The sequence below is a fragment of the Felis catus genome, chromosome B3 (genome assembly GCF_018350175.1).
Source record: "Felis catus isolate Fca126 chromosome B3, F.catus_Fca126_mat1.0, whole genome shotgun sequence".
Lineage (NCBI taxonomy): Eukaryota > Metazoa > Chordata > Mammalia > Carnivora > Felidae > Felis > Felis catus.
This window is the reverse complement of record NC_058373.1, coordinates 42,242,172-42,255,020: the sequence shown is the minus strand read 5'-3', so window position 1 is coordinate 42,255,020 and position 12,849 is coordinate 42,242,172. Positions and strand designations below refer to the sequence as shown.

General features: G+C 40.6%; 1 protein-coding gene across 13 annotated transcripts in view; it reads left to right on the top strand.

The window, feature by feature from the left end:
- Window positions 1–12,849, top strand: part of TLN2 (talin 2) — a 442,548-nt gene that overhangs the window by 256,567 nt on the left and 173,132 nt on the right. For all 13 annotated transcript variants that reach the window (XM_019832311.3, XM_019832310.3, XM_011282911.3 and 10 more), the window contains 2 exons: window positions 11,048–11,111; window positions 12,151–12,255. In XM_019832311.3, coding sequence (XP_019687870.3) covers window positions 11,048–11,111; window positions 12,151–12,255 — 169 coding nt within the window. The remainder of the gene's footprint in view (window positions 1–11,047; window positions 11,112–12,150; window positions 12,256–12,849) is intronic.

The following is a 12,849-nucleotide window of genomic DNA, read 5'->3' as shown; positions in this document are numbered from 1 at the left end:
CACAAACATTTCTTCCCTCATGGAACCTACATTCTAGTGCAGAGGGGCAGATAATAAGTAAAATACAAAATAAGAGAAAAAGATGAAAACCCAAGACTAAAAAAATGGAACTGTCACTCTGGGCAGGTGATGGAATTATATGCATGTATAATCCACTTGGTCTGCAGAGAAACTTCTTAGAGTTAATATTATCAGGGTTCCTAGAAAAAAGATAAACATATAATGGCTTATCACCACCTAGGTCCAAAACAATAGTATTCATACTCACCTGCAGGGCTGGAAAACAAAATACTATTTATTTATATATGACAAATAGTATTCCCATACATAACAACAAGAAAATGTAATTTTTAAAAGGAGAGACCTTTGGGATGCTTGAGTAGCTCGGTCATTTGAGCGTCTGACTCTTGATTTTGGTTTGGGACATGGTCTCACAGTCATGGGATTGAGCCCTGCCTCTGACTCCACAGTGAGTGTGGAGACATCTTGAGGTTCTCTCCCTGCCTCTCCCTCTTCCCCTTTCCCACTTGACCTCTCTCTCTCTCTCAAAAACAAAAAAAAACCCAAAAAAAACAAAAAAAACACAACTTTTAGAACAAAAAGTATGATTTACCTCTGAATAGAGGTATTTAAAAAGCTCCAAGATCTAACCAATAAAATGATAAAAGGTAAAAGTTCATTGAAGAGCTAAGTCAAGAACTGAATAAATGGAGTGGTTTGTTAGATTAATGTACAGGAAAACTAAATGTCATAATAGCAATTCATTTTCATCTATAAAATACAGTTCAATTTTAATCCAAACCCCACATACCAAGTAATGAGAAAACCTAATTTTAAAATGTATATGAACCTCTTAACCCCTTCCTACCTGTTTTGCCTACCCTCCAACCCCTCCCATCTCTGGTAATCCACAGTTTGTTTCCTGTGTCTGTGAGTTTGTCTTGTGTGTGCATTCGTTGTTTAGATTCCATTTGTAAGTGAAATCATATTTGTCTTTCTCTGACTTAGTGCTAATATCTTCTAGATCTGTCCATGTTGTTGCAAATAGTAAGATTTCATTCTTTTTTGTGTTTGGTTGAATAATATTCCATTGTGTACATATACACCACATCTTCTTGATCCATTCATCCATCGATGGACACTTGGATCACTTCCATATCTTGGCTATTATAAATAATGCAGTGAACATAGGGATGCCTACATCTCATTGAATTGGTATTTTTCTTCCATTAAATACCCAGAAGTGGAATTGTTGAATTGGATTGGTGAAGGAGATTGAGATACAGGCTTTCAGTTATCAAGTAAATAGGTCATGGGATGTAAAACATAGTATAGGGAATATGGTCAATAATATTGTAATAATTTTATATGGTGATAGATGGTCTTACAGTGGGGTTCATTTTGTAATTTGTAAAAATACTGAATCACTATGATGTACATCTGAAACTAACAGGATATTGTATGTTAATCATATGTGAGTAAAAAAAAAAAACTTATAAGATTATATGTATTTGTCAATATAACCATCAAAAAGTAACATGTACCAGTCAAGCCTGAAGAATGACGAAGGCTAATTGAAGGACTCACATAAATACCCAATTTCTTACAAAGCTATAGTAATCAAAATACTCTATTACTGATGCTGGGTGATAAGATTTCTACAGGTTGATAAACCTATATTTATTGAAATTAAAATATTGGGCGAAACCTATTACCAAAATAAGAGTGAAGCTCCACAGTGTGGAAGAGGAAATTTGCATATTTGCAAAGCACACTACAAACAACACATTAATATCCAGAAATCATTAAGAAAAGAAAAAACTAAGGAAATGACCACCCCTGGATAGCAGTAGGTACTTGAGAAAAGAGGAAACTCGACTGACTTATAAAGATAGGGAAAAATATTCAGTCTCGTAAGTAAACCAAATGCAAAATCAATAAGGGTATAGCATTTCGTGCCCATTAGATGGGGCACAAATTTAAACGTATGAAAACATCAAAGTGCTTTACAGAGGAAACAAGACATTTCAGAAAATGAACCTGTTGAATTTAAAAATGCACACAAAGAGAAACAGAATATGTTGTTTAGATACAAGGAGGCGAAGAAACGTAATCAAATATGCATGGGAACTATAAGGAAGTGAATATAGTTAGGGAGAGAAAGAAGGATGGTTTGGGACTTCAGATAAATCTATAATTTCTCTTTAAAAACAGGTAGCAATCAGAAAGCAAATATGACCACACGGTTGGTATATTCCCAATGTTTCTGCAATTAACAGTTCTTTAAAAAAGAAAAATGTAAATAGTCTGTGAGGCAACAAAAGCTTGGATTCACTGAGGTTGAACATATAACATCTGGCAAAGGCAAAATTAACAGGCCTTGGAGTTCACACAAGGTTCCACGGTGCTGTGTGCTGCAGGGGGAGATAGCCAGTGGTTGGGCACGGGAAGGTGGGTAACAAGTGAGGACCCCTCTCAGCCTTGAGGACCATAGCCCTTTGTCTTGTGGGCATGTGCCTTGGATGTGTTCTATTGAGAAAACAAAGCAACTCAGGCTCTGAATCTCTGTTGAAGAAATCAGAGTGGACTTGGAAGTTTTTCACCACAAACTCAACATAATTCTCTTGTCAACAAGCAAAGCTTTTGACACAGTAGGAGGCCTCGAGTCAATTTTTCTCTTGGCGTTTGTTCAAACTCCTATTCCTTCTTTGGACTTGGTCTTTGGAATAATTTGGCTGTGGATTGTGTTTTCAAACTAACGGTGAAGGAGGCATTTCAGCTCGTGGTTTTTTTTTTTTTAATTTTTTTTTAACATTTATTTTTGAGAGACAGAGCACGATTGGGGGAGGGGCAGAGAAAGGGAGAGACACAGAAACTGAAGCAGCCTCCAGGCTCTGAGCTATCAGCACAGAGCCCCATGTGGGGCTTGAACTCATGAACCGTGAGATCATGACCTGAGCCAGAGTCGGATGCTTAACCCATTGAGCCACCCAGGGGCCCCGCAGCTTGTGTTTTTCATCCGTTCTGTCTTACCTCCTGTTCCTTACCATTACCAGCCCATAGTTTCTTTAGTGTTTGCCTCTGCCATTATGTGCCTGACAGCCTAGGACTCTCCTGTTGCTTTGAGAAGGCCATGACTGTCCAGTGGTGCCTTCATGTTCCCCTTTAGCAGCAGCCTCCTAAAGCTGGTGCCTACCTCCCTAACTACTTTCAGACTCCAGGACTTTCAAACTAGTTGCTGTTTGCCCCAAGTTGCCTCTGAGCCCCCAGACAGGTTCCAGTCCTTAGACGAAAGGGCATAGCGATTGGTTCGGGAGCTTGGAACTGCTGTGTGGCTGAGGTTAGGTCCTCAAACCCTTTCCCGAGCTGCTTCCATGCCATCTCCACTCTACACTTCTTACCACTTTAAGTGTTTCCCAGCTCAAAAGATGTTTCCTTCCTCCCCTGTCATCACCACAGTTAGCCAGGATTTAACCGGTACCCTCAATTGCACAGATATATTCGTCTTTGACTCTGGCTTCAAATTCTAGTGTGTCTGATTCCATCACTTGAGCTTTCAGCCCACAGTGTTAGTGGTTCTCCAAATTCAGCATACATCACAATTGTGTGGAGGGCTCGTTAAAACTCACAGTGCAGGGCTTTGCTTCCAGAGCGCCTCCTTCGGCAGGTCCAGGATGAATCCTGAAATTTGTCCCTTCTGAGCCATTTCCAGATAGTGCTGATGCTGATGGTCCTGGCACCAGGCTTTGAGAACTTTAGGTGCTATCAAATTTGAAATGTTGTTGCTGGCCGTTTGGTGATTTACCGTGAAGGTTGCACTTAGTAAACCTGGGTGTTACAGTGTCCTGTGGGTGACACTGCCCCCTGCTTTCCCTCCCCTCTAAGTCTCCACCCTTTGCTGGGTAAACACCTGACTGCTTTGTATGTTCCTTTCTGAGAAAGAACACTCCTAGGAAGGAATCTATCTACTTTCCAGATGATCGCACCAGCTTAGAGAATGGTGACTTGGCTGTGCTCATGCACTTGGGGCAGCTCTGGGACCAGTGAGAAGCAGGTCCACATTTCTCAAAATCAAAGCTGACTCATAGACTTGTATACGTCTTGCCAGACCATAGAATATCTTTAAGATCCCTCTTTTGGAATTTCTTGAAGAAGCAGCTTTAATTTTATATTAAAAAAAGTGACTATCTAGATTTGAGTCTAGACCCTGCTCCCCCAAATGTGTTGATTAAATTCCCCTTGTTCAGTGGCTTCTGGACATTTCTAAAAATTGCTACTGCTATGGTAGTTTTCATCATTACATGATTTGGTGTTTCTTGTGTTTTATTCTTTGTGTCAAGGTTCTGAAATACTGATCACATGGTAGATTTGTTGATTAAAGGATAACTTGGAAGGATCAGAGTGTTGAGTGGCTAGGAGTGTGGTGTCTGGAGACCATAGAAGAGGCTTAAGTTATTGGTTGTGGTTAAGGACAATATAGCATCACTGAACCTCATTTTTCATGTACAAAATAGGATATTTTCTTCCAAGGGCTTTTGTCAGAATTTAATTAATCTAATATATGTAAAGCACCTGAAACTGTGTTTGACTTTAATAAACAGCAGCTATTAACAGAAATCCTCTATCAACATAGTTTTAGGCTGTTGATAATTCAAAAAGACATTTAAAGAACAGAGTATAGGATATCTGCATCTCTGAAACCCTACAATTAAACTTGCAACTTCTGCGTTCACTTGCTCGTCTTTTGATGAAAGACCAAAGTTTTTTCTTGTTGCGGATCCCCTTGGTTAGGGTTCTTTTGTTGTTTTCTTTGGATGAACCCCGTCACCTAGGAGAGAATTGAAAGACAATCCTGAAGCAATCCGAAGATGAGCTATTTTTAGATTTTTGTGGTTTCCTCTTTTCAGTATTTTACAGTTGTCGCACATCTAGTAACTTTTTAAAAATGTTTACCTTTCTTAAGCATTCGGTAGCTTTCTTTTTGTACCAGGTTAGCAGTTTCTGGGCGGTGCTGGCTTATTACATTATCATGTGATGCATGGTCAGCAGCAAGGGTGGACAAAAAACACAGCTGAGTTGGCCACTGGCTACAGACTTTCAATTTCCCGTTGATCTTGGGGGGTGTAAGAAGAAGAGCTCAAATTAGCCCGCCATCCTAGGGAAATGAAGGATGTTATAAGAGCACCCAGAAAAAGGTGTTCTTTAAAAGGCTCGGGGTAAGGAGGTTTGGAGGAGGAGACTGCTACCCTTTTAAGAAGGGAATATTGAAGGACACAGTAGGAGGGACTTTGCTTGGCCAGAGCCTGCTTAATTAAGAGAAAAATGTCCAATCAGGTTTGACAATCTGACCCATTTTCTCAAAGAAGGCTGACAGATTTCACTTGCATGCATGTCCCAGATGCTTAGGAGCTTTCCAAGCTCGGGTTTGGTAATCACAACAGCAACTGGACTGGAACTGCTGCATTGCTGGCTGGCAGGCAGGGGTGACAGGCTGCCTGCTCCCCCTAGCTTCACTCTGACACTGTGAACTTTGCTGATTTACTGGAGAAAAACACATGCCACACATGGGCACACACACACTTCATATTTTCAAATACCTCACAATAAACTCCCAAGTCCACTCCTGTGACATCAAGGCTGAACCGCTAGTGCAAGCTTCTGGAAGTTGTTTTCTGTACCGACTGAAGGATGGGAATGTCAGTTTGCAGAGTTCGAACAGAGGCATCTTGTTGCCACACAGAACTTTGCTGACATTAATGCCCGACGTGTTCTACCCCTGCCTGGCCGCTGGACACTGCCATCTGGCATTCTTCTAGTAAAAGCCATTGCTGTGAGGGGTTGGCTCGGGTCCCTTTTGGGATGCTTTGGGTCACCATAGCCAAGCCTCCCTTTGTTGGTAGCACAACAGCTGCTGTCCAGTGGTCCACTCGTGATGGTTTTTCACTGTTATTTTCAGCGTGCTTCTGAGGAAAACTGTGTTGTTGGGTAGATCCGCTCTTGCTCTGGGAAGTCAGAAGCTCCCAGTCCTAACCAGTCCTGTGACCTCAGCTAAGTTACTTGACTTCTCTGTAACTCAGTCTTTTGTGTGTGTGTGTGTGTGTGTGTGTGTGTGTGTGTGTGTGTGTGTGTGTGTGTGTGAGAGAGAGAGAGAGAGAGAGAGAGAGAGAGAGAGAGATCTTGGTGCATTCCAGTTCTCAATCACATTTTTGTCCATGAAGTTGCTTAATGATAGTCATAACGTCCAAGGTGCTGCTGCTTAGATCGTTCTTAGACCCTGCCCCTGCTGACTGACTTGGGCTCTGAAGAAATCCAGATTGCTCTGCCACTAGATCCCTGAAATTCCAGAAAACGTATTTAAAACTTTTGCCAATGGAAATGGTTTGCAGATTGACCAGGCTTCATTATTCAAGTGTTAGTGTAGTCAGAATCTGGCCTCACCGTACCTCCCCTCTATGTTTTTGCTGGAGTATTGTTTTAAAACGTTTGTTTACTTCTGAGACAGAGAGAGAGCAGGTGCACAAGCAGGGGAGGGGCAGAGAGAGAGGGACAGAGGATCCAAAGTGGACTGTGAGCTGACAGCAGAGAGCCCGATGCAGGCTTGAACTCATGAACCATGAGATCATGACCTGGGCAGAAATCAAGAGTCAGAGGCTTAGCTGACTGAGCCACCCAGGTGCCCCCCGCCTTGCTGGAGTATTTTAGAGCAAATTACAGGCAGCGTATTATTTCATCTCTAAGTACTTCAGTATGTTTTTCTGGCAAATTAAAAAAAAATTAAACACATACAACCAGAAATCTAGCCTAACACCTAACACAATTAAAAATAATTCTGGGATGTCTGGGGTGGCTCAGTTAAGCCTCCACTCTTGATTTCAGCTCAGGTCATGATCTCATGGTTCATGGGATGGAGCGCTTCGTTGGGCTCTGTGCTGACAACACAGAGCCTGCTTAGGATTCTCTGTCTCCCTCTCTCTCTCTGCCCTTCCCCCGCTTGCACACATGTGCTCTCTACTCTCTAAAAACAAACTTAAAAAAATAATCCCATAATATCATCTAATACCCTGACACTGTTAAATTTCCCTCCAATGTCTCACAAATAACATTTTACTTCATATCAGGATTCAGACACAGCCTACAAATTCTATTTGGTTGATACGGGTTTTTGTGTTTTCTATTTTTTTTTTTTTTAAAAAAAAGCTTTATGGAGATGCAGTTTACATACCATATAATTTGCCCATTTATAATGTATGGTGTTTTTAGTGTATTCACAAGATTGTGCAACCATCACCCAATCTAATTTTAGAACACTTGTCCCTCCTGATATAAACCATTTGTCTATTCACAGCCACTCCTCAAATCCCCATCCCCACCCCCAGCCTCTGCAAGCACTGATCCTATCTATAGATTTGCCTATTCCAGAAACTTCCTATACATGATACCACATCATATGTGGTCTCTTGTAATGGACTTCTTCCACTTAGCACAGTGTTTCCATGTTGGCTCTTGTATCATACTTAATTGCTTTTAATTGCTGAATGATGTTCCATCATATGGATCAACCACATTTTGTTTATCCCTTCATCAGTTGATGGACATTTGAGTTGCTTCTACCTTTTGGCTATAACAAATACTAGGAACGGTCATATACAGATGTTTGTGTCAACATGTTTGCATTTTTCCTGGATACATGCCTAGGATTAGAATTGCTGTCTAATACTTTGAGAGACTACCAAGTTGTTTTCCACAGAAGCTGCACCATTTTACATTCCCACCAGCAATGCATGATTCCAATTTCTCCATATCGTTGCCAACATTCATTGTCCATTTTGTTATTGTAGCCCTCTTAGTGGATATGTGGTATCATACTGTAATTTTCTTTTAATGTCCCTGGTGGCTACTGATATTAGGTATATTTCATGTGCCTTTGGCCAATTGTGTATCTTCAGAAAAAAATGTTTTTACGGATCCCCTTCCCATTTTTTGGTTGGGTTGTCTTTTCATTGTTAGGTTGTAAGGTTCCTTACGTATTCAGGATATAAGTCCCTTATCAGGTACTTAATTTGCAATGTTGTCTCCCATTTTGCAGGATACTTCCTCACTTTCTTGATGGTATCACTTGGACTTAGGGATTTTTATTTTGATGCAGTCATACTTTTTCTTTTACTGAATGTGCTTTTGTTACTGTATCTTAAGTCTTGGTCTAACTCAGGGTCATAAGGTTTTATTCCTATATTCTGTCTTATCCCTATATTCTAGGAGTTTTACAGTTTTAGCTTCGATGTAGGTCTCTGATCCATTTGGGGTTACTTTTTGTGTTTGGTGTGAAGTAGAGGGTCAACTTCATAGTTTTACTTATGGATATCCAGTTGTCTCAACACCATTTGTTAAAAAGACGATTCTGTTCCCAGTGAAAAACGACTCCTTTGCGGTAACTTAACCAGCTATAAAGGTAAAGGTTAATTTCTCGACTCTTGATTCTATTCCATTGACCTGTCTATTCTTACGTCAGTACTCCACTGTTTTTATTACTGTAGCTTTGTGGTAAATATGTTTTTTGAAACTCTTTTAATCGGTTACCATGTCCTCTTTTTCATATCTACCACCAAGCTGTTTATTTGTGAGGAACCTGGGTTCTTTTTATAGAATTGCCTAACTTAGACTTGGGCTTATTGTACCCTGGTGGTATCACTTACCATGTTCTTCTCTCTTTTTGTAAACCAATATTTAGATTTAACATCTTAATTAAATTCAGGTTAAATTATATTTTTACTTGCTCTTTATTGCCAAGAATACTTCCTGGGTGGGGCTGTATATTTCCTGTTACATCAGTTAGGAGACACGTGCTGTCTGGTTATCCTGCTTTGATTGATAACAAAATCGATTAAGTGGGTTTGAGTCAGACTGAACCATCGACTATAAAGCTCTCCATTAACTTGTCACTTACTGATTTTAGCAGCCACTCAGCCTTGTTTTGATCTATTGCTTATTTCATTAGAAGCTATAAAATGATGAATTTGGACTCCTTTTCTTCTTCTCTATTGGTTAGCTTTGTTTCTTGCCCTAAATCAGTTTTCAGTAGGAGTTGATGCCCTAGCCACCTATTAAGGTGACCACTGATTATTTTAAAGGATCTTTATGGGATTTCATAGATCTTTGTTTTTACCCATTGTGGTCATCAATTTTTATGACATTCTGATTGCCCCATAGCATGAAATTAGCTATATGATGTGTGGCATTTGCTTGAAAATAATCCTGGGGGGGCGCCTGGGTGGCGCAGTCGGTTAAGCGTCCGACTTCAGCCAGGTCACGATCTCACGGTCGTGAGTTCAAGCCCCACGTCAGGCTCTGGGCTGATGGCTCAGAGCCTGGAGCCTGTTTCCGATTCTGTGTCTCCCTCTCTCTCTGCCCCTCCCCCGTTCATGCTCTGTCTCTCTCTGTCCCAAAAATAAATAAACGTTGAAAAAAAAAATTAAAAAAAAAAAAAAGAAAGAAAAGAATCCTGGGGAGGGAATAGGTGAAGTCAGGAATGGCCGTGAATTAAAATTGTTGAAGCTCCATGGTGGATTCATCATCTCTCTTCTTTTGTAGAAGGTTTTACACATCATCCTCTTATTGGCCAGTGGTTACCCCTTGATGTCAGTCCGGTGTCCTTTTGATAGCTTCTTTGATCTCAGGCCTAAGAAGCCCCAAGAACATTTGATATATTTCTTACCCCAGAGTTAGAATCAGTCACTTCTCCAGGGATTCTTGATTCCTTTTAGCAAGAAATGGTATTTGGAGGCCACCTGGTTGAGGCCTTGGGGGGTACTCATTGCCACCTTGCCTTTAGCTCCCTCTGTGGACATACTGAAAAATGTTTTTCAGAAAAAAGAATGAATCAGACATTCAGACCAGTATGTCCAATTTGAATGAAAGATTGCAAGATTTTCAGTTAGCTTTTTTGTTTTTTGTTTTTTGTTTTTTTTTTTTTTTGCTTTATTTTGATCTGCTAACAAGTTTGGTTTCTTACAACTAACGTAATTACCATTTACTTTATCTTAATTATATATCATGCAGTATAACCTAATTTTGTAGTGTGTGGTGTATTTGTGTGTTTAGCAGAGAAAGGGTAGTAGTTTTAAAATAAAGCTGTCAATATTTAGTATGTCTTCTGTAGTTCATTTTAACTTTAAGACCTATCTCACGAGGGATGTATACTTAAAAGACTTTTTTCCAATGTTATTTAAAGTCATTTTTCTCCCTGTAGTTAGACTGTCAACTTGATAAACTGCTAGGTTGATTTTTTTCAGTTTGCTTTGGGTTTTTAGGTGTTGAATTTTTTCCCTCCGCTTTGTGATTCTAGGTGGTTCTAAAGTGATAACTGTAAAACGAGGAATATCCAGAGGTTTTTTTTTTCCACCCGTGTTCCCTTTGCGCCGTTTTTCCCTTGTTTCCATAGAGAATCATTTTAGTTAGTACTAGGTGTATCCTTGTATTGTTTTAAAAATACACATTAACGATATAAAATGAAAAATGCTTTCTTTCCTTTATCACAAAGACCCTCTTGTACCCTTTGCTCTGTCATTTCATGATGTATCATGGAATTTCTTTCTTCTTTTTTTTTATTTAAAATTTTTTTAATGTTTATTTATTTTTGAGAGAGAGACAGACAGAAAGTGAGTGGGGGAGGAACAGAGAGAGAGGGAGACACAGAATCTGAAGCAGGCTCCAGGCTCTGAGCTGTCAGCACAGAGCCCATCGCAGGGCTCGAACCCACGAACCGTGAGATCATGACCTGAGCCGGAGTCAGATGCTTAACCGACTGAGCCACCCAGGTGCCCCTGGAATTTCTTTCTTCTTACTGTTAGTTTGTTCTTTATATCAGACTGGTTTTATATTTGTGTCCTATTGAAGTGCACTGTGGGATGTGATAGTCCATTCTTAATTTGTACCATCAAATACTGGGAGAGTTAGTGAACTGAGTTGTACAAAAAGTTTGTTTTCTTTGCTTCACATCATAGAACAAATGCCTTACTTTTTTTTTTTTTTTTTTTGTATTCTCTCTCAGTCTAAAGGAATTCCTGCCCAAAGAATACATCAAGCAGAGAGGAGCTGAAAAGAGAATATTTCAGGTATTGGAAAAATACAGAACTTTATTATTCCTCTCACTCCCTATCTCATCTATTAGTATGAGAGGGGCCTCTGCACCTAATAGTTTCGTACCCCGTGCATGTACTCTGCTTATATCATAAATGATTAGTGGCTCAAGAGTAAAGAAGCTGACAGTTCTACTCGGGGCAGATTTATTATCTTAATCCGTACCTTCTTGCTAAAGGTTACTTAGTCCTTCTGAGAAAAATGTGCATACATTTAATTTTAAAGGCATTATCTTGGTAGTATGGAAACTAGGTGATTTGCTATTAAAATGCACTGAGGAAGAAGCTACAAGTAGCTTCTTTGTCCTGATATTTGTCCTTTGAAGCTTGGAATTTGAAAATGTGTATCTTTTTAAAATCTGGTTTTTTTCCCCCTAAAAGAGAGTTGTATGTTCTAGGCCAAGAGTAAAAAAAAAAAAAAAAAGCCCTATTATCAGCTTTGCCATGCAACAATCACACCAGTGAATCCAGAATGTCGGTCGCTTTTGGTACTGAAATGTAAATATAAGTCGAAATAGAAATTTCCTGTGTATAAAACATATTTTTTACCCTGTCTTGTTTCCAAGCCCTCTAATAGGCAGGTATTTATATATCTGGGTCTTTGGGAAACTGCAGATTTTGCATGCATGTTAGAATTCTACCTCTCCTGGAGAACATTGTTGTAGCTCTCATTGAAAGTATTGCTTCTGAACCTATTGGGATATGGAGTTCTCCAAGAAGTTGATGACACTCAGGGACCCTGGTCTGCCATGCTGCCCTGTGGGAACTGCTGTGTATAGTTACAACATCTCTAGGGAGTTTGGGGTCCATTTCTAGTTAACAAGCCCTGCACTCGAGCTTTCTCTGTGCTCCAGCCCTTGGTCAGCCGGTACATGGGTCACGGAGAGGTCTGCAACACAAAACTCGATGACTGATCATTCCCAGCAACTGTACGTGGCATATATCTTACCCACCTCTCCCAAGTCCACCTGCTGGCAGAACTCCAATAACTGATCCTTGCTGCTGTCACTTGTAGGAGCATAAGAACTGTGGAGAGATGAGCGAAATAGAAGCCAAGGTCAAGTATGTGAAACTCGCCCGATCCCTCCGGACATACGGTGTGTCCTTTTTCCTGGTGAAGGTAAGTGGGCAGGGTGCAGAGGGGGTTTGCCTCTACCACCTCCGCTATTAAAGTATCTGCTATCAAGCTGGGTTTGTTGTCCTTAGACCCCTCGTATTTGCGGATGAAGCAGCTGGCCAGTGGTGACCAGTTTAGCCGTGGGACGGACATGAAGTGTGTGAGCTCTAAGGCTGGTGAGGGAGCCTGGCCGCCCACAGGCCTCCGGGCACTTGTGTCTTGCCTTGGCACACTGTTGATGGTACAACGTCACCGAAGGGGCATGTTTATGTCTGCTTGTGAACACTCTCCTCCAGAAGTGTTTGACTTTAAGATTACCAAGAACGCCCTGGACTATGTGCAGGCTGTTGATCACTGCATACCGAATTGATGTGGTGAACGCAGCACTTACTTTGTATAATTGACCTGAGCTGGGCGATTTTTTGTGGCCGTCAGATCTCTTTTCATGGGAATTGTGTGCCTTCCTACTAGAAGGAAAAAGATGGGTCTTTGAAATTCAAGACTAAGGCCCTTGATGGGTGTGTTCCTAGGTGGACTGGAAAGTACTCTCATTAGCTTCTTTCCCCCTTGGTCCATCCTGACCTCACATACTCTATT